The 27,787-nt window shown below is 35.6% G+C and overlaps 1 protein-coding gene across 1 annotated transcript; it reads right to left on the bottom strand.

Moving 5' to 3' along the window:
- Positions 1-171: 171 nt before the first annotated feature.
- On the bottom strand, positions 172-23,377 carry LOC150108276 (translocon-associated protein subunit gamma). The gene is made up of 5 exons (XM_090415718.1): positions 23,205-23,377; positions 20,712-20,838; positions 14,686-14,778; positions 1,136-1,267; positions 172-321 (listed from the first exon to the last, which is right to left on the bottom strand). The coding sequence occupies exons 1-5, from the start codon at positions 23,329-23,331 to the stop codon at positions 255-257; spliced, it is 546 nt and encodes a 181-aa protein (XP_090271844.1). The 5' UTR covers positions 23,332-23,377; the 3' UTR covers positions 172-254.
- Between the last annotated feature and the right edge of the window lie 4,410 nt (positions 23,378-27,787).

The raw sequence follows: 27,787 nt of genomic DNA, 5'->3' as shown, positions 1-27,787 counted from the left end.
GATTGAACATGGGCCATAAATCCCCAAATTCTCTGTATTATATGAACTATATAGATGTCTCTTTCCAGTTATTTAATTTTGATTCTATAAGTGTCCCAATGAACAGTAATGAAAATTTCAACTGTCATGATTTCAGCAAAATGTAGACAATGGATTGAATAACATTCAACATTGAATATTTTCCATGTATTTATTTTTCAAACACAATGCAGATCCTATTTATACATTTACTTTTCTTTTTCCTCCTCACTTTTTTACTGAGATCCAGTAGATAACAATGCTAAAAGGCCTCCTGCAGTACCTACTGAAAAAACATAGTTACTGATGCAATGTTAAAGAAACAAATGTTTTTAATTAAGACAAAACAAATATTCATTCCATTAATAAATTAATATTTTATATACTCCAACCTATGAAAGTTTGTAAAACTATAACATTAATCACATAGTGGACAACTAATTATATCAATCATTGTCATAGGTCATAAATTAAAATTTTTATCCAAGTATAAGCAAAACGTTTGTGCATGATGCTTACACTTGGATGAAGGATTAAACAAAAATATAATTTGTTTATTTACTTTCTAGCCAAGTGAAAAAAACTTCCTAGCAGTGGGTTCTATGAGAACCAAGCTTTGTTTACACTTGGATGACTTGGAAACAAGAATACAATTTTTTGGCAAGTATAATATACTTTATAACCAAGTTACTGGTTAGAAAGTGCAAAAACTTGCTTCTAGAAAAAACTATCTAGAAGCAGGTCTTACTTGGTTCTAGTAAGACCTGCTTCTAGATAGATTTTCGAGTAGCTGGGTAATTTCAGAGTATCAAATTAACCTTAATACTTTTTTTTTTCTTTTTTTTGTATCCGTTGGTTTACATTAGAAAAGAATCACATGAGCAAATTGTCTGCAGTAAGACTATCTCATAATAGTAAAGAATAAATGTTTAAATATTTAGAGATGAAGTGCATTCGTATATTCCAGAATTTCTGATTTATGCCTTCATATGGATTTTGTCTGTCTGCTTGAAAATGATAATCAGAAATCTATACTAAATTTACAACTATAGCATTAAATCACTTATTCTCCTTTAAAGTTAACCAATTTAAATGATTTTAGTAAAAAAAAGGATACACTGTGGGTGCAAAAGAGCGTAAAACATAGAATGATGACAGTACTATAAGCATTAGATATAATGCATTGTTATAAAAGATGGAAAATGTTGTGGCTTCATAGTCAGCAACCTCATTTTTTTTCCACAAGATTCTAAAACAAAAACAAAATATTATTTTGATTTACTTTAAGAGAAAATAAATCAGTTCAGTAGTTGACAACATAAATAGGCTTTTAATTTACAATCATATTTCAAACATCCCTAACTAAAAAATCCCAGTATGATAAATCAAAAATTCAAATCAATTTTCTTTATATGAGAGAAGTGGATTAGGCTCCAGGACAACAAATAATTACAATAATATTTAAGTATTTTACTGAGTAAAATAGAATGCAAAATAACTAATTTGATCATTTCATCAAGAGTAAATTTATTTATTTAAAATATCATTTGCACACAGGTAGCAGAACCCACAGCATATTAATACAAGGGTGAATAGGTAAGGGAGCCTCCGTAGCTCAGTCAGTATAGACGTAGCCCTTTGGTCGGAAAGACCTGGGTTCGATTCCCGTCGATGGAGTGAGGAACCTTTAGCTGGTCTCTTGACTAAAGGTGAGTTAGCCAGTCTCATAAGGAGGTAGAGGGTTTTTTCACCCAGAAACCTGGGTTTTTCATCCCTCAGAATAGGCAAACCGGTCCTGTGAACACACACACACACCACTATAGTCATGAATACTTACTGCAATATGTGGAAAAGATAGGGTCCTCACCACATGTCGTTACTCCCATAATTAACCATGAGTAACATCATGGTAGTCAACTTCCTAGATAGGAGATGGCACATGAATGGAATAGGTAAGGATTGATTTAGGGACAGAATTTTTAAATGGGAATGTTTGCTTCAGAATGACAATGTAAGTAGAAAGTTTTCACCTGCATATCATAGTCATCCTCGGTATAAAAATGGAATAGAATGGCATATACACATAACAGAAAAAATTCAACTATGTGCTAAGTAAACTACAAATGGTCAATTTTAATTCCTAGTCAAGAAAACTAGGAGATGAATAGTTTTGAAGAGTTCCATTTCCCACAGAGAACATACACTATCATACCTGTTCAAATTAGGACAATTTTATAAAGCTTCGCAGCTTTCTTTGTGAAGCCTTTCTACAAATCTACTTTCATAAGACAAGCTGCAGAGGCACTTCAAAAATGAAGTACACAAATCTAGTAACTATGCACACAAAATTTTTGCTTTCAGAATTTCTAATTTATAGTAAATTTTTGAACATACTATAAAACAAATTATATGATAATCATACTTATTATTTTATGTAACAATTTCTCTAATGTCTATACTCCAATATTACTCTAACCTATTCCAACTTCATACACTGTAATTAGTTACTTTTAGCTTGCACCATGTGGACAAACTGACACATGTCAGCTAGTTGCAGAGGCATATTTATTTAAAGTGTCTACTACAACACGTTCAGTTAGAGTTTGCAGTTTTACATCATCATCCAATTTCTGCCATGTACCCTCAAGGGGTGTACAGGATATGATAGTAGGAATTGAAAAATTTACATAATTACTAACTTTCCCATCTACAATTTTTCTCCAAATCAGTCTGTTACTAATCAAGACTCCAACATTATCAGATCTTATATTTCTATTGTCTAAGGCACTTTTTATCATATCACACCATCAATATCTTGGTCTTCCTCTCAGTCGTTTTTCTGCCAACCTGACAGAGAACACTTATTTTGCTAATCTTTCCTCTTCCATTCTATTTAAGTGACCATACCACCTGAGATTAGCTCTCCTAACGCATTCCTGGATGCTGACAATGTCAAGTTCTTTCCTAATATCCTAGTTTTTAATATGATATTGCCATTGATGCCATCTGTTTGTGCCCCTAATTTTTCTCAGGACTCTCATATCTGCAGTCTCCAGTCTTTGGTCAAGTGTTTTACTTCTGACCCAGCTCTCAGATCCATAAGTTAAAACTGGTTTGAACACTGTCTTGTATACAGCTAATTTAGTGTTCCGACTAATTTCTCTCATATTCCATATGAATTAATTCAATTGACTTCCTACCCTACCAGCTTTGTTGATTTTGTTGTCTATTTCCATATTTAAATTACCATCTTCACTAAAAATCATGCCTAAGCAGTGGAAATGTTTCACTTGTTCCAAAGGTTCTCCATTCACAATGAAGTTGATATTTTCAATGTCTATGCCTATTTTCATTGTCTTTGTCTTTTAATGCTGACCTTCATACCATATCTATTACAACAGTTATTCAATTTAGTCAGGGAATCTTGCAGAATTGTAGCAGATTTATTTAGAAGTATAACATCATCTGCATAAAACAAAAAGCTAACATTAACATCTCCAATTTTGATATCAGGTTTAATATCACTTTCCTTCATAATATGATCCATATAGATGAATAACAGAGGGGATAATGTACATCCTTGTCTGACACCAGATTTAACATTAAACCATCTTCATGTACTTCTTTCAATTCTAACTGCTGACTTACAACTCAAATAAAGACAAAGTATTGCTTGATATAATGCCCCATTGACACTATATAACTGTAGCATATTGAATAGCTTCTCTCTTGGCACCTTATCACATGCCTTTTCCAGATCGACGAAACTTGAATACAGATCTTTGTTATATTCCCATGATTTCTCAACTATTTGTCAACTGAAGTGAAGATCTGATCCTGACAACCTCTATTTGGCCTGAATCCAGCTTGTTCTTCACCAAGCTTTTCTTCCACAATTCTTCTCAATTGTTTCTCAAGTATACTTGCATAGATTTTACCAGGAACACTCAGTAGGGAAATACCACTGTAATTTTCAAATTGTTTTATTTCCCTTTTTATATATGGGTACTATGAGAGCTCTACTCCAATCATTCAGAATTCATCACTTCGTCCAGGCCTACTGAACTATGCACTGCGGCCACTGTATAAGACTTTTATACTTCCATACTTCAGCATTTCTGGTCAAATATTATCTACTCCTGCTGCCTTTCCACATTTCAAGCCTTTGATGGCATTTTCTACTTCAAAATTGGATATGGATTCCTGACTGCATGCCTGTTGAGTTTTTTTTACTGCTGTGCTTTCATTGCTTGTTTCATTTAGCAATTTTTCAAAGTAATTACTCCATACTTCAAGGATATCTTTTTCTCTAGTTTTCATGTTACCTTTATCATCTCTAATTCCTTTTAAAGCACTCTTTCTTCCATTTCTGAGCTTCTTCAACAACCTCCAGAATATCTTGCCACCTTCTTGATATTTATTTTCTATGTTCTTACCAAAGTCTTCCCATAACTTTTGTTTAGCTAGTTTTACAGTGTCTAGCTTTCTTACATTTGTCTCTGTATTCTCTAAGAGCACAAGCTGACTTATTTGTCAAGAACTTTTGATATACTTTCTTTTTTTTCCCCTTCACTACCTCTTTAACTTCCTGTGTCCACCATGCAGTTCTGATTTTTCTATCCTTGCATACAACCTCACCAGATGCCTCTCTGGTTGAATCAATCAGGGTTTTCTTCAAGACTTGCCACTGAATCTCCAAGGTTTGGTTCCTATTCTCAAACTCTTTCATTTTTTCTTCAATAATCTTTGTGTATTTTAGTCTACAGTTCACATCTGAGAGCTGCTCAACTTTTATTTGCTTTAAAACTTTCTTACATGTTTTTATTTTCAAAATGAAATTCAGTTTTATCCTTCTCAAGACTAAATAGTGATCACTTCCAATTTCAAATCCTCTGTACACTCTGGTGTCCTGCACCAGGGAGGAAACATCACTATCAACAATAACATAGTCAATGAGACTTTTCTTATTCCTTGCCTCTTCTCTCCATGTGAATTTGTGCACATTTTTATGTTGGAACATGGTGTTAGTAATAACCAGTCCATGTCCTGAGCAGAAATCCAACAGGTATTTGCCATTATTAGCTTTGCTCTTTTCTCCAAATTTTCCCAAAATATTTTTGTATGTCTGACAATTATTTCCTACTCTGCTATTTAGATCCACAACAAGGACCAACTTTTCCTTTTTCATTGTGTCAGTTGCATTCTCTAAAGCCTCAAAAAAATTCCTTCGCTTCTATCTTAGTAGAGCCTTCTGTGGGACCATAGGCACAAATAAGTCTCATTGTCCAGTTCCCCATTCTGATATTTGCCCACATCACTCTACTTGAGACTGCCTGCCATTCAAGATTAGCCTCCAGATTGTCATTACCTGAATATCACATTTTGTATTTATTGCTCAGAAATATCTCATCTATTATGTCAATCTGGTACTTATCGAATTCCTCAGGTAGCTCCATTTTCTTTGCCATTCAGATTTCTTATGTTGACAGTACCGATCTTCAACTCTGGTGATGTTGAGGAGGGGTGTGTTTTCAGATTTGTTCCAGTAGCTGACTTTTGCCCTGGTTCCTGGCGAAAACAACGGGGACCTTGTTTACCAAGGTGATGCCCAACCAGCATGAAATTCTGTCAAGTTGTATTTTGGTTTAAGCCAATAAGAATACAATTTTGTCGGCTAAATCCCAAATTGCCAGCCCATCCTCGTTCATTCAATATCCAGGTAGATACCTAACAGGGTGCACCACGAGAAGGCGAGGATTGGACATTAGGTCAGAAGCCCTGGTCGGTTCTCCACATTCCTTTAAAGGCTATGTGGAGGTCTCCTCTCAGCTTTGACCCACAGTTTTACAGATTATAAAAATAATACATTAGCAATTTTAGTGTGTTAAAACTGTGCTAGACCTCAAAATGCTACTATCAAAATTAAAGTGACAAGGAACTGCAAATTCGTTAAATCTGTGCAGCTGGACAAATGTAACTATTTGTTTATAAACTATGCATATGAGGGTATGCTGAAAATTGTGATAATCATCATGAAGGAACTAAGGTAGAACCATGTATTTACACATTATTCTACATATTCCATGCAGAGTTATACAACACTGCTGCATTATTTACAATCCTCTGAGAAAAAAAGGCTTTCACTTGTTGTACAAACCGGTCCTCAGCTGCAGATATCACTTCATCATCTGTGGTAAATTTTGTTCAAGTGTTTCTTTAAATTTATGAATAGGAAATAGTCAGATGGGTCAAGTCTGGTAAATAGGGCAAGTGAGGCAGATATGGAAAGCCCAAGTTGTGTATTGTCTGTTGGGTTTTGTGAGCAGGTGCATTGGCATGCAAAAAGCAACACACCTCTGCTCAGTTTCCCATGGCATTTTTCCTTCAGTACCCCCTTCAATACCTTCCGAGCTGTTGAATAAACTTGCTGCTGTAACAGTTTAACTCTTCTGAGGTACTTGATAAGGATTACACCATCCACATCCGAAAAGAGAAGGGCAAGAACCTTCCCTGCTGACTTTTGGGTTCGGAACTTCTTTGGCCATGGACAACCTTTGTGTCTCCATTCCGTTGACTGTTGTTTGGTCTCTGGGTCATAGTGAAGTCAAGTTTCATCAACAGTCACAATACGAGACAAAAATTTGCACCTGATTTCTCAAAATGACCTGAAATCCCTTGAGATGACAGCACATGTTCTCTCTTTTGGTTGGCATCCAAACATTTTGGGGATCCATTGAGAGCTTCTGTATATCCAGATATTGGTAGATAACAACCCCCAACTTGTTCCATGGATATCCCCACAGTCTTTGTGATGTTTTTGGCTGGTATTTGTCTATCATCAAGGATCATGTCATGCACTGCATCGATGTTTTGTTGGCAACTGTAGGATATGCTGGTGCACAATCCCTTGAAGTCTCGCACAAAGTTTGGTGAATCGCAGTTTCGGACTTTTCTTGCAAAACGAAAATCTTGATGGCCCACACCTCTGTGTCTTCGAATTTCTTCAAAACTTTTGTCTTCTTACATATCCTAAAAGAAAAAAAGAACAAATTGTTACAATTTGATGAAACATAAGGGCTAAAGGTTTTAAGATATGTTCTTTCTTGTGGTTATATCAATTGCTTTAATATAATTTTTGTTCTAGGCGTTTATCATAACTTTTCAGTTCTCCCCCACACACACACAAACACCTCGTATATGCAGTATTTCATTAGTTGAAGAAGTAGTAAACATTTAGGTAGCTTTTATAGAAATATTTATCATGCAACATGCAAAATCTTTTAAGAAAAAATGTTGTCATCAATTTTAGGTATCAAACTAAGAGTTTGTGGTCTGTGACTTCTGCTGCTGCGTGTACAGGTTACCACACACATATCGTCCCTCGTCTGAGACTAAAAACGTGAACAAAATGTTTTTCACTTGCACATGGAACTGTGTACTATATTCCAGAAACAATTAGAGGGAATATTGATTTAGATACTTTCTTCTTGAGAGGAAGAAGAGGGAATCCTTTAACCATCAACTGCTTTACTGATGGACTTATAAAACAGTTAGCTAAAACTGGACTTAATGTGCTATAAGTTTGGATGTAATAAGTCTTCCATAAAATACAGACTGTGGGCATGATGATTAGAATTTTAGCAGCTCATTTTTTTAGACAAGGATGAAGGTTATGCAGAATGTATCACTCTGTACGTGTTTTTCTCTGAAAAATGGGAAAATTGAAGTCTCCCATCGCAAAGCATCAAGAGATCTAAAAACGGTAAATATTAATTTCACCCATTTCTAAAGTGTGCTATATTCTAAGATGGACTGCATTGATTTCTGTAACTAAATCATTAAGCTCTGATTTAGCAAAAGTAAACATATCTGAACCACACAGCAGGCTTGAGATGAATATTGAAGATGTGGCTCATAATGTTCCATAAAAAAAATTTGAAAGAGTGGACATTGCAATGTTTCTGCTGGCGTGAATGTATTAAGTAAATCCACAGCATTCATTTTATATCATTAAGACAGTTCAGAAATACTAACTTTACAAATAAAATTCTACTGAAAAAAATTGAAACCAGCATGCCATACATATTATATATTGAAAAAAAACTTTGTAAAATTGTGCCTGTCTGATGTGGAATGGACTCAAACAAGTCAGACAAGTTCTTTCTTGATGTGCAAAACATACACAGCCCAGCATGAACAAGTTAATAAAACAATAACTATCTGGACAGATAAAGAAAAGGCTGTTATTGTATGCAGCATGACAGAATATTACACAAGATTTACCGTAATGCTCTGATTACTTTCCACCCTCTCCCTTCTGTTTTGCAGTAAGCTAGGTTAACAAACCCATGCTCATAAATAATCTCTTGTTGCGATGATGATTTTAAGGGGAAAAAAGTTAACCTTTATGCACAATCCCCTTGGCTATGTTGTCCTGCCAAGATCCACAAACTGGATATTCCCTTCGGACTAAATTGTTGATACATTGGTGTCCTGCTTATAAATTGCCAAGTGTCTCACTTTTGTGCTCTCTACATTCATAGGAACACTATGAATTTTAAAAACAATATCTGTGAACTTTGCTTATTTATAATCTGATATTTGATGAGGACAGGGACTTGGGAGTGTTGGTGGATAGGGAGATGAAGTTTTTTTTTTTTTTTTTGGGGGGGGGGGGGGCACATTGCAAAAGTGGCTAAATCAGCTCATCAACTCACTTGGTTGTTGAAAAATACTTTGACGAGTAGAGACAAGCAAGTTATTGTTCCTCTGTACCGAGCCTTGATAAGACCTCACCTTGACTACTGTGCCCAGATTCGGTCACCTAGGTTTCTTCTTGATCGGGAGGAGTTTGAGAGGATCCAGAGGCGAGTGACCAAGATGATAGCAGGTCTATGGAATGAACCTTATGAGAACAGGGTGAAGATTTGTGGGTTGCAGAAATTGGTTGATAGGCGGTAAAGGGGAGATATGATTGAGACATTCAAATTGCTAAAGGGTTTCTATAGGATTAATTCAGAGGATATTTTTGAGATCAGGACTGGTGTTTGGAGAACTAGGGGACATCTATGGAAGTTGGGAAAGGGTGTGGTTAGCAAGGGTGTTAGAGCTGGGTTCTTTACTTTTAGTGGTAAATGAGTGGAATAAGCTGCCAGAGTCTGTTGTGGGTGCTATGACAGTGAGCAAGTTCAAGGCAAGGTATGATAGATACTGTGAGAATATCATATAGTTGTGTGGACACAATGTTTCTAAGGGCTCCCTGGAGTTGTCCGTATTAATAATGATAATAATAATGATATAATAGAGAAATATATCCAATCTGATCATTATATCAGATTATAAATAAGCAAAGTTCACAGATATTGTTTTTAAAATTCATAGTGTTCCTACTTTCTATATGCTCTCTATATAATCAGCAACTTTTTTTGGTTGGTGGAATACACCAACCCCTTTCCTCCACCATCCCTTAGGACTCGTCGAGCCCTCTTAATAAGGGATTAAAGTATATATTTTATGACTGTAGATCCAAGTGTTCATGGGCCAGTTTGCCTGTTTTGAGGGGCAAAAAACTCAAGTTTCTGGGTGAAAAAAAAACAAAAAAAAAAATCCTTCATATGAGACCAACTAACTCACCTTTAGTCAAAAGAGACCAGATAAAGGCTCCTCACATCATGGATGGGAATCTAACCAGGTCTTTCCGACCAAAAGGCTTCCTCTATACCAAATGAGCTATGGAGGCTCTAGTCAGCAACTGTAAGTATCCTTTGCCAAAACAACTATGTTGTTAATGATGGAAGGATCTGGCAGGCAGATGAATTGGCATAGCCCAATCAACAGCTGGCAATCCTAGCCAAGTACGGTTATTGCTGCAACTGTAATAGAGAATTAGCAAGCCAATTACAGTATTCCACCAAACAGTTCCATGGATTTGAAATTGAAGCTTAACAACAATACTACCACACTCAGGGGAGCTGACGAGGCTGACCCAGAATCACAGAGAACAGGTGAAAAATTGGCTGTGGTCCTCAAGAAGACTTTCACATTTCAACTGTAAACATCAGAGCATAACTCTGATAAGCTGAGACTATTTGAAAAGAAGCTAAAATGCTTTTCATGGAATGTGATTTGAATTTTGGAGACATGATGGATGAAGGTATGGTATACACCTAAGTGGAGAAGAATTTACTACTCCAGAATAAGAGATCAGCAGCATAGAGGAGGGGCTGGAATTATAATTAGAAAATATCTCAAACACTACTGATATAAGATCCATCTCTTCAAGAATCTTATCCATCAGATTTAAAGCAAAAGAAAAGAACCTTTGTATTAAAATTGTCCAATTGTATGCACCAGAAAATTCCCATGAAAAGGAAGAATATGCAGAATTTTTAGAACTGCAAGAAATAATGATACAAACTAGAGAGATATCCTGATAATCTTAGATTTTAATGCAAAAGTCCGATGATTTTCGAGAATGAATGAATGAGAATGATGATGGCTTTTGATTGTTGGTCACCCCCCCCCCCCCACTCTTTCAAATTCCTTCCAATGTCATTAAATTGCTGAACACTGGACCAGAACTGATCCCTGGGGATAAACTTAATTCTTGCAGACTCACTACTATCCCAATATGCTACTTTTTTTATGCCTATCAGTAACCATCCTCATATCCTCTAACTTATGCAACAGCTGCATCCTGTTCAACGTCTCAGCAAAATCCAGTAATATGGTGTATCCATTCCCCTTGTCTAACTCAAGCCCAACATTATTATAAAATGTAAGCTAGTTACTAAAATGCGACTTTTCCTTAATAAATCCATGCTATTCATTAAGTATAAATTGTCCGTCAAACCATTCCTGTTTTTTTTTCCTCTCTCACTTACAACATGATGACAATTCTTTTGGGCTGTCCTTGCATCCATAGCTAGTTTCTTTTTATATTCAGACAGCTTTTGTATACTATTTATAATTTACAATTGACATCTTTTTACATATGAGATATATTCCACACCTTTCTCTTGGGAATCCCTTGCTTAAGATTACACAATCATTTCGTACCAACCCTATTTCTTCTATTCAGCAACTGATACCACACGATCAAGCCTAGTATTCTCTTTAGTTGGTCATAACCTCCTGCTTTGTGCTTTACCTCTTCTAACCAGGATATCCATATACTTAACCATTTCCCAGGTACAGTGAAATCATTGTTACTGACTGGCAGAAAAAAGTCACATCTTTAACTGAAACCATAATCCAGTTCAACACTATAATCGCATGTTCTCTGGTATGTTGTTTGAGAAAGTTGTCTCACAATTTATTACATTTGATTTCTTTCTTCTCATGAGATTTCGATACTATCCAATTGATGTTTGAATAATTAGTCACCCTTGTTGCTCATTTGACACCCATCAGGCTAATTTCAATGCATTTCATCCTCATTAGGTCTGTAAGAACATTCCATGTACACTGGTTTCCATAAATTAAGGAACAAAGAGAAAAACTGCAATAACTTGGGAGAAGGGGAACATAAGTCAAGTACATTAGATAAAAAGTGATATTGAATCTGGTTATCATACAAACGAGTGGTGCTCAGCAGTATGTAAAAATGAGCCATGGTATAAAAGCAGGTGTTTTGGAGTGGGTTTTTCATTTCATGTTTCGAGAGAGAACAATTACAATTTTAACAGTCACAAACAGCATCCCACAGATACAGTAAAGGAAGGACATGGCCTACAAATGCAGTTGGTGACATATGTCTGATTATCTGCTTGCTGAAACAGGAGTGCTACACTAAATCAGCTATAGTCTAATCTTGCATTGGCTACAGGAACATTGATACCCACTTCCAAAATGTGTGCAGAAGGTTTCATTCTGTGTGTGTCCCTATCTCTACACCACAGGAGAAACGTCTGAAATGGACCAGGGCCTCGCTTCTATCACTTGCAGCATTTCTGGTTCTGCTAGGAAGCACACACAGGTCAGTGTGTTCACCCAAAACCAATGGAGTAGGTACTGTTTACAGATGAGTCCTGATTTGTTCTACAAAGCAATATCAGGTACGCTCTGATCTAGAGAACCAGGGACACGTTATCATCCATCTAGTATCCGTGAAAGGGACATTATGGTGGAGGTAGTGTGATGGTTCAGGAAGGCTTCTCATTGGGTGAACACACTGACCTGTATGTGCTTCCTAGCAGAACCACAATGCTGCAAGTGATAGAGACAAGGTGTCGTGACGTTCTATTTTCATGTTATGTTCTAAATCCGCCATCTTGCTAAAAGTCACTTTCATAAAATAAAGGAAAACTAATTGCAAATTAATCACTGATCTAAGGGTAGAGAAATTTCTATTATACTGCGCCACTCTATCCTTAGATAAGTCTATATGAATTAGTAAGATTAATTCAAAATTAGTTAGCAGTCTTTTCACTCATTCAGGCCGATGGTATTTATTTTCTTTCCTTCTGGGATTCCCGCTAGATCCGAATTTTTGTGAACAGTGCAGTAAAAAGAAATTCAGGCAAACACAATATTTAAATTAACAAACAAAACATTTAATATATGGTTATATAACAAATACATGTATTCCACTTTTAAATATGACAACTCAGTCAAGCTAGTACATCAGGTCAAGTCATTCACAATAAATCAATCTTCCAAACTTTCACATACAAATACAGTTTCAGAATCACAAAGTTTCTTTACTCAATTTACTACAATAGAAATTCTTAATTAATCAGTTTCCTTGTATCTCTCAACTATACTCTACGATTAACTCGTAACAGGCACTAACCACGGTAGATATCACTTCAATGTCTATATTTTCAACTCTCAGCCTCGATGGTAAGCTACAGTTAAATTTTAGAAACAGCGCAACGGAACTAATACTTAAATCTGCATACACTGAAATAAACTAATATGACTGTCCTTACCAGAAATAATCTTCAGTACTTCCAATATTTTGTGAGCACACTTTCAAATTGTATTTATCACACTTGCGAAACATTAAATAACTAAAACATTACTAATCGCTCTTCAAAAATCCAGATAACAACTATAAGGTACATTAATTATTCTTATTTATCATTCATCAACTAGTTTAACTTCGTACAATTCCCTTTCTTGGTAGTATAGAAATAAGTCGTAATTGTAGACTGACTGGATTTATTCAGTATTCTTCTTTGAATGTCCAGTTCTCTAATTATCCGATTACGGCAATAATTTCCTTTATTACTACGGCTGACTTTGCTTTCAGCCAACTATAAGATTCACTTATGAAAAAAATATCTACTCAATTCTTCCCTAAGAACCTTTTAATTACATCTACTTCTTTAGTTTACTTCCTTGCTACCTTATAGTTCCAAAGTTCCGTTCCGACTCCCTACTTACTACTACGTATCTCTTTTCTCTCTCCACAAACGCTCCCTTCACACGCGCCCGTTTATTTTCACGCGTCTCCATGACAACCGATAGACGTAAACATTCTCGCGAATGTTACATTACGCTATGCAACTACATTGAGTTATTACATAACATTAAGCTTTCACAAAAGAAATAAATAGAATGATTGCATTTCAATAAATGCGCAGTTAAACTACAAATATAAGTTCTTACAATATTGACATAACAATAAATAAAACAGCTTAATAACATTTAATACAGAATCTATTTACCATTAACACATTTCTTTGATTAAGCAATTAAATATTTGACATAATTAAGGTAGTTATATAATATCAATTATAACATATGTTATTTACATTAAATAATATCTACAAATATAGTTCTTATGACGGAAAATCATGTTGGATTCTGAATCAAACAACATTTATTCTATTTTCTACATAATTAGAATCCAACAAAGGCCCTGAATGCTTATGTTAGTCCGTATGCATGTGAGCAGAGAGACATCCTATAAGACAATAATGCTTGTTCTCATCGTAAGAAGCTCGTGGGCCAATTTTCAAGAAGAGTATTGTACATATGGACTGGCCAGCAAGGTCTTCTGATTTTAATCCTATTGAGCTATGTCTGGGATGCTCTAAGTAGATATGTTGCAGGAGCAATTGTTATTACCAATTGCTCCTGCAAAGCTCTTAGGTCCCTCTTGAGAACCGAGTTCCCAGAAACCATTGTAAATGGTGTGAAACATTGTTATCGGTGCTGTATTGCTGTAAGGGGATGACCACATTCCTTATTGTAACACACTGACAATCTCATTTTGACCATTTTCTTCGTGTACCTATTTGTTACTGAATTAAATTAAAATTATTTATTTACAATTTTGGAGGGTGTTTCTTTTAAATCTTATATCATACTGCTTTGCACTGAATTACATAAAAATTCATCATACTGCTTTGCATTGAATTACATAAAAATTCATCATACTGTTTTTGAATTAGTAATTTTTCCCTTTGTTCCATAATTTATGGAAACCAGTGTATTCCTGTTATACCTCACACCAGATAGTTTCACACTCAACTACTAAATAGAATAGTGTTACTAATACTGCATTCATAGCTTCCTAAAAGTACTGTAACTTTTACATTCAACTCCAGTTAGTATATCTGCCTGCGTTTAATATTGCTGCTATAATGAGAGATGACTATGAGAATATTAATATTTTAACATACTTTTTCATATATAAAAATTTTCAAAATTAATAACCTTTCATCTTTCTCTTTCTTTGACATCTTTTTATCATCTCCAAGCTTCTTCATGATCTCACGAGTTACAGCTTCTTCTCTTTTTACTGCAACCCTGCAAAAATGAAATACCAAAATTCTACATCTTTACTGTATTAATATAAAAATGAAACTTCCTTTCTTGAATAAACAAAAAAATTTAAAAAAAAAAAAAATATATATATATATATATATTCATATATAGTGACTATAGCCAAGACTAGAATAACAATTAAATTTATTCAAAACGCAACATGTTTCATCGGATTGTCCGACTTCTTCACGCGTGAGAACATAAAAAACAAACACTATAAGAAACATCGTATCACTATAAAACGACTATTATAAAATCAGTTAGCTTTGAACTGTAGCTACAGTCCGTGTTGAAGTTCTATTGTTAAGTAGCTGCGTGCGTCTGATTTCACGCGTGTGCCAAATCGGATAGCAGCGATATTGGCACACACATGAAATCAGACGCACGCAGCTACTTAACAATAGAACTTCAACACGGACTGTAGCTATAGTTCAAAGCTAACTGATTTTATAATAGTCGTTTTATAGTGATACGATGTTTCTTATGGTGTTTACTTGCTTTCTATGTTCCCACGCCTGAAGAAGTCAGACAATCTGATGAAACGGTTATAGTCAGTATATATAAATATGAACATATCCCAGTACCGAGTTAATACTACAAATTGCTATACACACACCCACCCACCAGGGGAAAATTCTCCATGCTTGCTGTGCAAGCTCATTAATTGAGAAAGAAGTAATATTTATTTGTTAATAAATGTATGCATTTATAAGCATTCCATTTGCTTTTATTTTTGTAGTCAGAAGACGTCTTAAGCTTGTGTGGCAATAATTGAGCTTTGTGTTGTGTATCGAAGGCCGATGCTTGCTCGTCTAGTAAAAGATACCTTGGCTTGCTTGGTTGTAGGAGCTTCCAGGTCCTCGCAGCAGCACTGTGATTACATGCGAGCGCATAGCCATTTCACGTTGTCTCACTGTGTTGCTTAAACACAGGCCATACGCAGTCAAAGTAGCATTAGCCAGTGAACTTCAGCCAGCCTTTACAAGTGTGTGTGTGTTGCTTGGGAAAATTAAGTTACAACCAACTTTTTATGACGATGTTATTGACCAGTTCATAAAAAAGAACCGTAGGGTAGAATTTGTATTTAAGCAGCTAAATTGAAAAAGATTGTATCATTTGTAAAATAAACGTTGTATTTGTATGATTAAATGTACATAAATTTCTAAATATATATATAATTTTAAATGGTCAGTAATTCATTATTCCGCTAATCAGACTTCATCCCTGAATAATAACAAGAGCAAGCTATCACTCCCTGAATGATAAGAGCAAGTGTGAATTTCAAGACCAGTATTCGCCCCTGATATATATACACACACACACATATAGTCCTCGACTTACGATGGCCAAAAATTATTATTAAAAATTCTTTAATTTAACTTTGCTGCCAGCATATATACATATATCAGATTACTTTTGTATATGCATTGCAGTGTCTCCATTAGTCGACAAGCAAAGCCTATCACCAATACACAATAGCTGCTGCTACGATTCACCCACTTCTAACTTATCACAGCCTTTGGCACATTAGTTGCTAATCAGCAGTTGAAGTGTACATTTCTCTCATTGTAACCCTATCATGTCCAGTAAGATAAGTAATACTACTGATGAAAATTCCAACATAAAAAAAAAAAAAGGCAGGGAAAGCTTAGATGTTAAAATGAAGGTCATTAAAGCATATGACAAAGGAAAGAAAGTCAGTGAAATAGCATGAGAAGAAAAACTATTGCATTAAACTGTTTCAACAATTATAAAAGATAAATCAAGAATAATGGAGGCAGCTAAAGGGACAGTTAATATGAAATGTACAATTTTAACGAAAAAAAGAGAAGGGCCAATTCATGAAATGGAGAAACTTTTAATGAAAGGGGAAGGAACCCCTTTCGAGTCTTCAAAATTCGACTCATCAGAATTCAAGGAAAACCAGCCTACCATTCCAGAACTCTTGGGTGTTGGGCACCATAGGCGCCAGGAACCCCCCTTTCGAGTCTTCAGAATTCAAGGAGAACCAGCCTAACAGTCCGGAACCTGGGGGGGGGGGTATAGCCCCCCCCCCTAGTGTGTGTGTGTGTGTGAAGGACGTCCAAAAAGTTCCATTTTTAAATATTTTCATTGCAACGCTGCAATCACAATGGTGTGTGTATGCATGCTGAGTCTGTTGATTCCTTAGCAAGGCGTTGGTGCCATTTTCAGACTTTCTCGCAGTGCATACACTTCTTGGTGTGTGTTTAAAATGTCCAAGAAAATCGAATCGCCTGTTGCCATCCATGAGGATGGCAATGCTTTCCTGAACAGACTTGTCACCGGGGACGAGACTTGGGTGTCACATGCAACCCCTGAATCCAAACAACAGTCCATGGAGTGGAGGCACACCTCATCACTAGTCAAGACGAAATTGAAGACAATGGTTTCCACTTGAAAAATCATATGCACTGTATTTTGGGACAGACAAGGAATTTTGCTGGTAGACTTCTTGGGTCAATGCTCTGCAATCAATGTGATTATGTACTGCCAAACCCTTAAGAAACTGCGTCGTGCAATCCAGAATAAATGATGTGGCATGCTTACCAGGGTCGTTGTTTTGATTTATGATAACACCCACCCACACATGGCCGGCATAACAGAACTTCTTGCCACCTTCAGCTGGGAACAATTCCATCATCCTCCATATTGTCCTGACCTTGCGCCAAGCAACTTTCACCTGTTTAAACATCTGAAATATTTCCTTGGTGCCAGCGGCTTCAAGAAGAGGTAAAAAAGAAGCAATCGATACATGGTTTGCATCACAGGCGGCAACCTTCTTCGACGAAAGTATACAACTCTTGGTGCCCCGTTATGATAAGTGTCCTGAACACTGACAGAAATTATGTAGAAAAGTAGTGAAAGATGTCTACTTTAATTTCTCTGACAGCCTTTCGGAACTTACTTTCTGGGCACCCCTCGTATATATGTTTTGATAATTAACTTCTCTTATGTCCTATTATTTAAATAGAAATTTAGAGGAAAAAAAATTATAATGCACCAGTGCCATAGGGAAAAAAATTATTTGATAGTGCAGATTTAATGATAAGTCTGCAACAGACAACGATATCTTGAAAAATGCAAAAAATAAGACTGAGAACGCCAAAAAATTCACACCATAGGAAAAAAAAACGAAATGTAAGCACATGCATTCCATCCTCCATGGATCAAGAATGACATGATTTGACAGAATAAACAAGGTTATAAAATTTTGATATGGAGAAGAAAGATAACCACTGTTGTAGCACCATGCCAAACACTACTAATGCTGCTCTATGTGACTAGTTTGGTGATTAGAAGGCTACACTTCACGCTTACACTTTCAGAAATAAACTGATAATTAAACATGATTATGGACTGGCATCCCTCAACTCGGAAGACCCCTTCAGTAGGAAGAAAAATGCAGCAGAAGAATGAGATATAGATAATTACTGAAGATTTAATACAGCCAACTCTCAACAATAAACTCACAAGGACTAACAGATAAAATAGAAAAACTAGCTGGAAAGAGATGGATGGTGGAAGCAGAAGACCCGGGAAAAGAAGTATCAGTGGAAAGAAATTCACCTATAGGGAACTGCCAGCGGAAGCCTCATAGCATCATTCCTAAGGAATAACAACGATACTATGGGGTTTTGACTGGAAATTTTTAGTTGTTTTGTTTTATTGAGTCAATTCATTATAATGGTGTTTACTATAAAGAGAGTTTGCTACGTTTGACATGCATCAATTTAACCTTTAAATGGAATGAGTGCAATCTCTCAGATCATGCTAAAATATGAACCATACAAACTTTATCTAAGCAATTATATTTGCCAACACTATCTAAAGTTTATTACTTAAAACTATATATATAGTTTTAAGTATACAACATACTAACTTTTTCTTCTTAAATAATATTTGTATAGCTGAGTCTACAGTTCACCTATAAAAGCTGCTCAACTTCAATTCTTTTTAAAACTTTTCTTTATGCATTGCACTTTTTCAATGTAATATTCATTTGTTTTTACTTAAAACTGAGTAAATTAATCACCTCCAATTTGTAGTTCAAAAACAAGAAACCAAAAAGGTCAGAATGAGGCCAAGACTTCTAGCCAAAAGACTTCAAAAAAGGAGATTCTAGTTTAGACAATGAGAGGATACAGGTGATAAACGTCACATTTGTCAGGCATCGATCTAAAGAGCATTTCATTGGGTTAAAGTAATAACAGTTGCACCTGAGGAAGCTGAAAGTTTGTTATGAAAAACAATGGTAATTTTTACACATGTGTCACAGTTCCCACCTCAAGATGTCCATCTCCCACTACTATTGTGAAGTAGATATAGATGTACCATATTTACTCAAATATACCTCGACCTTGCGTATAACTCGCACCTGTGATTTTACTTTACAAAAAAACTTTTGCATATACCTTGCACATGAAAAAACATTTAAATATGTTCACCTCGGGGCGATAGTTACTCGTTCGCCGTGGTAAACAACACCCCCCCCCCCAACAGCCACTATACTGCAGATGCAAGAAAAACAAGTAGTTTTATTATACACTGAATAAGGTACAGAGACATTTGCAGTCTGTGTAATATATTTGTCAACAAATAGTGCAATTAGAGACAACTGGGATCAAAAATGGCACTAACTAATGAATCACATGTCCCCCTCCCACAGAAACTATGCAGTATAGACTCGAGCAAAACTGTATGGTGTACTGCCAAACACAGTATCTAACTAAAAACTATTGTCCAAATTTTGAATTACATGAAATAAGTGTTCGACTGCATTTGAAATTTTCAATGTCATTAAGACAGATCACAAAGGCTAACTTCAATTCGGCTTCAACTGCCGAATTGAACAAACATGCCACATAACATGCATGTGTGTCTGCTCACCAGCCCAACATGGAAGCAGCATGCAAACAAGCTCCAATAAAATTTGACTGAAGGATTGAAACTTTGTGTCAGTTGAGTCTGCCTGTGCGACATGGAAGCAATACACAAATGGTAACGGTAAAAAAAGCAACTCTTATCATTACAAAGAAGCAATAAAATGCTGAAATAGTGCAAAATGCTGGCAAATGGTAAACTTTGCATCTGTATACCATTTACTTAGATGTGTCAATTCTCATTATTCTTGTATATAGTAAAATAAAATATATATAAATATATAAAATAATTTATACTCTAAAATCTCTCTTATTATTATTATTAGTCACCTCCACGGAGTCCAAAGACTCATTGAGGGAGGGCATCTACTCTGAAACTCTGCTTCCACCACTCACCATCCACCAACTGACTGCAACTACACCAACGCCATCTACCACTAGTATTTCCACAGACAATCACAAACATCCATGCCCACGGCAGGATTCGAACCCCCAGCCTCTTGACTGGAGAGCGGACACGCTAACCACCCGGCCAGCCAGGCTGGCAAAATTACTTCTAGGGTGTATTTCTTCTTTCTTTCACTATCACATCTTTGCTTTCATATGGGTCTTGGTTTGAAGAAGACATTGCAGTATTATTATTTTTATGTTTGCTCCCATCAGATTATTTGCAAACCTATAGTACATTTATACTGCGGGTGGGCTAAAGATTTTTTTCAAGCCAATATCAGGCTTTCAATACTGGACGATGAAATTCATCTCACGCCTAAGGACAATCCCAAACATCCATGCCCATGGTGGATTCAAACCCGCAGTTTGTTCGCTGAAGAGCGAATACGCTAACTACTCGGCCAAACTTGACCGGCAATTCATACACTCTTAAACAATTACCATAAACTATATTTTATGCAGGCAAAGTATGATATATCTGAGTACAATATTTGACTAAATTTTTCTGAAGAGATCATGAAACAGTATTTTTTTATTAAAAGAGAAATTTATACTGAACCATACTTATGTTTTAGCACAAACTTCACATTTCGATATGCAAATGATACCAGCCAGGTGCTAACTAGTGTAACAGCAGCAAAGAGGATAGCAGACTGATACGGTTCCATCTGATGAATTCTCCAAAACAGCCCTATAATAAAACAACCTTATAAAAATTTCATTTATGCACATTATACCATTTTCTGTTTTAACTGAATCATTAACATAGAATGATTACATATATGATTATTAAAAAATTTATTATTAAATGACAACCATTTCAAAGATCATGAGATTGTCCTTCAGTGGCCAACTAAGTTCTAGGATGGACAATTAAGATGGTAAGGAAGAGGACAGAACTTTGTTTAGTTTTTTTAGCATTTGATTATGATGCACTTTAATTTTTCACACTAATAACATTTGTCTGAAATTTTTAACCTGTATTATTAATTCAAAGAAAAAAGCATATATCAACATAAGGTCAAGATGAGTATACTGCCTGTAATTTGGCCATTTATATAATCAATGACTGAAAATACCTTAATAATGTTCCTCAAATACAAAATGAAATTAAACGAGTTTTTCCAAACAAAGTGCATGGCATTCTTCCACCTAAACTACAGAAGGGCTTTATGTAATGCATTTGTGTACTTTTCATCAAAGATTAGGCAATTGCCTGTTCTAGCTTCACTGTCTTTCCAACTTACAGCTAGTCTTCCTCTCCCCTCCTTTCGTTTTGGTCTGCAGCCAATATCTTTCAATCCTATATACCACTCTTTCCATTTCTCTTTATATTCCTTGATCTTTTCATTTAAGTTGTAAATACCTAGCTCTTTTCTAATATCTGTTTTTTATATGGTCTAATTTTGTGAATCTTTTAAACTGTTCTTAAAAATCTAATTTCTGCTGTCTGTATTTTCCTTTGATATTCCTGTTAACAGTCTATATTTCTAAATCATACAGTGGAGTATGAATGGCCATTAATTTATACAATTTTAAGTTGTGTTCTTGTTTTTTGATTTGGCATCCTTTTAATTGTTCCAAAGATTTTCTGAAATTTATTTTTTCATCTATATGTTTGTCTTTTAGATATGTTATTATACAACCAAAATAATTAAACTGTGTCATCTGTTCTAGTATTTTATCTACCACAACTAATCTTGATTGAATATGATCTAGCTTTAAATGTGATGGTTTTGGTTTTCTTGCAAAATCTTTTAAGCTGTATTGTTGGCTTATTTTATTTAATTCATAAATTGATTTTGAAGATCTTCACTGTCTTGTAATATAATCTAATTATCAACATACAGCACTGTACTGATAAGTTTTCCTGATTAATATATAATTTGATCATTTTATATATATTGAACAGAGTTGGAGATAAACAACATTCATGTCTCACACACCTTAATTTTGATCTCTTCTGTTAACTTATTACCTAACTAACTTTATACTTTTGTGTCTTTATATAAACTTTGTATACTTATTGTTGTTTATTTATTTTACTGTTGTCATGGCAATCCCATCCATGAAAGGTTATAAACCTATCATACAATGCAAATGCGAACACACAATTTGCTCATTATTAATGAAAGCTCCACAAAAACCAGTCATAATTACATGCATGGTGGCTCACTTTTAATAGTTATGTAAATAACACGTCAAACTCTTAATAACTCTGTTTCGTTTCATTTTATTAATATTCATCCCAAAGATGAAAGATTGTGTAGTTAAAGGAGTAGGAATCTGTTGTGTTTCTTGAAAAGCTGGAGGCTACAGTCTTTGAGGAAGACTTTGAAATAATGAAGGTTTTTATTTACAAGATCAGCATAATCAAATCCCTCTATAGGGACCTCTACATCACCTAAATTTACTGCCCCCCCCAGTTAACATCAGCAAACAACTGGATATTCCCTTCGAATCATCTCCAATATTGTCAACATGCAAACTAAACAAAGAGCATTATAGTCGCCTCCTTCTCCTAGATTTTGCTTCTCTACATATTAATCTCTGACATTGTGCTATCCTCTTATCAATGGCATCAGCTTCCTATCTATCCCTGTTTGCTCGCATTTACATAATAATTTCCACTCAGTATCTGTTAAATGCCTTCACAAAATCGAGCAATATCATGGTGTAACCATTTATCTTATCTAACGTAATTGTAATTTTAAATAGAACTCCTGACACCCCTTCCGCTGAATATGTTCTTATTCATAAATTCCCGAATTCGGAAATTACACTTTTCCAACACCTTACCTGCGAGGTGCCTTTAAGTGGTAGAACTACCATACCAGTGATGAGACTGGCATGATATTTCTACCACTTAAAGTGCTGATATCCAAGATCTCATAAAAAATTATCTCACCCCAATCAAATTGAATTCTAAAAGGCATAACACAAAATTTCATTCCATGTTTAAAACTATCCATTTAAAAATGCAACGCAACTAACCGGTTCATTTTGATGTAGGAAAAGGAATGAATATTTCTATTTTAATATGTAACAAATACTTACATATTGGGATTGCCGATACTATGAAAGCATTTCCGTAGAACAAAGCTGACGACTTTGTTGAGACATTCCTGCTAAAGTCCTGAAGCAGTAACTCCTCTTCCTTAGTTAATTTCTTACTACCTGCCATCTTAGATTAAAATTAGTGTACACACAGTGCCAACGTTGCAGAGAACGTTCACACTTTAAATAATGTGCAGCGACATCAAACGACATAATATTATTTTCACAAATACAGAAATTAAATATAAAAAAAAAATAATAAAAAACAGATACAATATCAAAAATATCAGTGGATGTTTTTTATTATTTTATTACTTGTAAGACTTAAGGGAAAGCGATCTGACAGCTGTTAGGAATAAGAAATAAATGTTCGTATAATGGATTTTGCATTTCTGCTTTCATTATTATTATTCTTTTAAATTAGTAATAAATCCTCTAACGTCTTTTATCCTTAAAGCGAGACACACAGAATTCATTAGAACTAACTGCATTTTGAAAATCGATAGGCAGTCTGTATCTATCCTTATCACCGATAATTCAATCCATGACTATTAAAGAATTCAAAACTTCAGAAAAAAAAAAATAGAATAGGCACTTCACACCAGCTTATGTTCCAAAACATAAATTCATATGACTGCCTGAAAAAACTGTGATGTCTTCGGAATATTTTTCTGAGTCAAGGAGTGAAAAATCAAAGTGAAAAAAAGTGGCAAACCGGTCAGGAGAAGACAGAAGACGCCATTAACAGACATACACTTACCTCATAGCCTTAGATGCATCTGCCATAATTCAGAACAACTCAAAACAACGACAATAGCTGTACAGACATCATAAGCATAAAAATATAAATAAAAGAAATAAATCCACTAACGGGGATTTTATTCCACAAATAAAGTTAGTTTCCTAGAGTTGGTTAAACGACCTCACTGTTAAGCAGAGAGGTCGTTTAACGCCCTAACTAACTTTAGGAAGAGGGAAGAAGCTAACTTTCATCCTTAACCAATGAGAGATAGTTGGCTCAAAACCATTCTGATTTTGAATTGGCATCTGGGAGGAGACAAGCCCGGTGGCTATATCCTGATATAGAAATTGTTCTCAAGGATATCACATGAGTATAACTCTCATTCCAGTGAACACAGAGATAGTTTAGGACCAGTTATTGCCTTACATGAGAACACTGTGGCCTGATGGACCTGAACTCTTCCATGCTCCAGCAAACAACTCTCCTTATCACTCATATTGTACAAGCATGGTTTGAAGAGCATATTCAGTGTCCGTGTGCTCGTTGGCTGCCTAATTCTACTGATTTGAATTTCACCAAACGTTTATGAGATCAAGAGGAATGCTTCATCCACTGATCGATGCAAGTGCCTTATTTATTCGCTGATCCACAGGAAGTTATTCTATTTAACTGATCAAGCTCCCCTATCGGTTCAAGTGGTTGTCTTGACCAGAGGAGATTCAACACAATACTAGGTAGGTGGTCATAATGTTTTGGCTTACGAGTCTACATTATTATCTAAAATATTGTGATTTTTCTACAGTAAGGGCACCAGATATCAGATCCTTTGCCTTAGACAGATCATAGAAAAATATAAAGAATTCAGACTCCCTCTGGTAATGTGTTTCTTAGACTACTCTAAAGCTTTTGACTGTGTTGAGCATGTGAAACTGTGGGAAGAATTTAAAGAATGGGTTTTCCTTAACACACTATCGGGTTGATAGCCAACTTGTATAAGGATCAAGAAACCACGGTAAGAACAGGTGTCGGATTGACTGACTGGCTTCAAGTTAGAAAAGGAGTTAAGCAAGGATGTTTACTTTCTCCTCACTTGTTTAGTATATATGCAGAGGAGCATCGTGTGTGAAGCATTGGATAAGCTCAGGACAGGAATTAGGACAGGAGGTAGATTGATCAGTAATCTGAAGTATGGTGATGATACAGTACTCCTTTGTAATGGCATGGAAGAACTAGGACTAATTCTTGACAAAGTTAACAAGATCAGTAATAACAGAGGACTTCAACTCAATCCCAGCAAGACAAAGATCATGGTTCTCAAAGGAAAAACAAACAGAGAAGCTCTTGAGAAACAAGTGTACCTTAATGGAAGAATTGAGGAAATCAGCAAGTTTGAATACTTGGGATCCATTGTTAATGTCAAGAATTGCTATTCAGAAGACGTCAGAAGAAGGTTAAGAATGGCTAAAACAGCAGTTAGAGACTTGTCTAATATCTGAGAGGAATGAACCTATCTCCATGGGAACATGCTGAGGATTTTGGATGCAGTTGTTTTTCCAACAGCTACTTATAAATGTGAGACTTGGAACCTAAAGAAGTCTGATAGGAAAAGGACAGCTGCTTTTGAGATGTGGTTAGAGAAGGCTGTTGAGGATATCATATACTGAAAGGCATACAAATGAATGGGTGTTAGAAAAGATTAGTAGTACTTTAACTGAAAGGCATACAAATGAATGGGTGTTAGAAAAGATTAGTAGTACTTTAAGGCTCCTTAAGGATATTGAAAGAAGAAAATTAAAATATTTTGGACGCATTGAAAGGATGGAAGGAGGACTTCTCAGAACAGTAATAGAAGGCAAAGTGCCTGTAAAAAGAGGCAGGGGTAGACCATCAATGAAATGGATGGATGGCGTGTGTGGAGTGACTGATCTTCAGAGAGTTGAGGCCGCCAGAAAGGCAAACAACAGGACTACAAGGCTAGGCCTGGTGTGGAACATCACTGAGTATCGGAGTGACCATGCAGCATCTGTAGATGCTCAGTAAACATAGTAGTAGTAGTAGTACGGTAGATTTTTTTTAGTTGGGGGATTATTATTATTATTATTATTATGTCTGTATATCCCTGTGGAAATGGCGTTTCCATCCATAACTAGACCACCAGAAAAGAAGACCATTCTAAGATTTCTCATCTACAACTAATTGAACTTCTTCTGAGCCTTTTTTTCGAATTAGTAGATCTCTAGAACCGACAAGCGCATTTTCATAAAGGCAAGACGGTTTTCCATCTGTAAAATTAGGAAAATCGACCTAGCACTCACACTAAGGTAATAATATATAGTGTTAGGGTTATGGATCACGAGATGGCAGCAGCTGTTTGGCGCATTCTTGTGGTCCCTAGCCTCGTCTCGTGTACTCCGTTTTGGGAACAAAAAGTACAGTATTAGCAGATTTATTTCACTTATTTTTATTATTGCTATAAAAATACAACCCCATGGGTGACACCACGAACACCACATGTCGAATTTTTAAGAGACTAGCGGGCAGGTACCTTTCTTTCTTACCAATACAAAATAGTTGGCCCAAGACCACCGATTATTTTAATTGGCAACTATGCAAATTGCAAGGCAGACAACTGTTGTCATATCGTGGTACTTTATCCCAATACTATACATTATTTCTGAAAAAACGTGAATTCTATGGTGTCTACTCTTTTTTGAGTTCACAGGAAAGAAAAACAAATTTCCAGCAGGGAAAAAAAGCTTTCTTATTAGTCGATATCTGGAAGATATCGACTAATTCAGAAACTGGTCAATTGGGAGGCCTAGCTCTACAGAGGCATACGGCATTCCCTTGTCGTTCTTATTATCATGATTATTATTGAGGAATTTGATGAAGTCGTGAAACTCATCACAGGAGGATCGATTTAAACACAACAAGCGTCTACTCCTTAAATTTATATATTGTCCATTAAAAAAGACAAACTTACTCACCACTTCATCTGCATCTTCTAGGGGAAAGTCCTCGTTCCTTTCCTTGAAACAATGGGCAAAATATCTGTTTCGTGTTTCGTTTGTTTTATGTGTATTGTGTATTGTTTTGTTTGTATTATTATTATTATTTCAAGCTTTTGGTTTGTATTATTCAAAAACTATATATATATATATATATCGGTTCTTTTTTATTATTATTCTTAGTCACCTCCAGCGAGTCCAAAGACTCATCGAGGGAGGGCATCTACGCTACAGCTCTGTTTCCACCCTCACAATCCACCAATTGACCACAACTACATCAATGCCATCTACCGCCGACCGCCACCACTAGTAATTTTACAGACAATCACAAACATTCATGCCCATGGCGGGATTTTATTCTATTTAAATAAATTTTCTCTACTTTTGCTACGATTTCTTCAGTAAGAGTGATTCTTCCCTTTTGAATCTTGTATTTTTCAAGAAGATTTGAGCATTATAAGCAGGGAAATGGATATCAATTCGATGTTTTCATTTTGCAAAGTTTTTGCTTTTGGACTAAACATTGCATGGTACTGGAGAGCTTGTGATGCATGAAACGGACAAAGTCTAGAAGCAAGAAAAAAAGGATTGGCCATCAAGCAGGGCTGCACCCTAGGAATTTTGCCGCACCGTGCAGTAGCATATTTTGCTGCCCCTTCCTCTTATTTTTCGTAAAGTTTATGCCAATTTTGCCGCCCCATGCAAATGCACGTCTTGCACCGTCGATACAGCCATCAAGTATTAAATTGGATTTTTTTCCAAGTTTTGTTTTTAATGCAAATATACATAGTTTTCTATGAATAAAGACTTCTCTAATTTTTAATTGTATAATT

The sequence above is a fragment of the Typopeltis vanoorti genome, chromosome 3 (genome assembly GCF_054136105.1).
Source record: "Typopeltis vanoorti isolate ZY-2024b chromosome 3, IOZ_Tvanoo_1.0, whole genome shotgun sequence".
In the NCBI taxonomy this organism is placed as follows: domain Eukaryota; kingdom Metazoa; phylum Arthropoda; class Arachnida; order Uropygi; family Thelyphonidae; genus Typopeltis; species Typopeltis vanoorti.
Note: the sequence above shows the minus strand (reverse complement) of the source record. Positions and strands in the feature narration are given on the sequence as shown.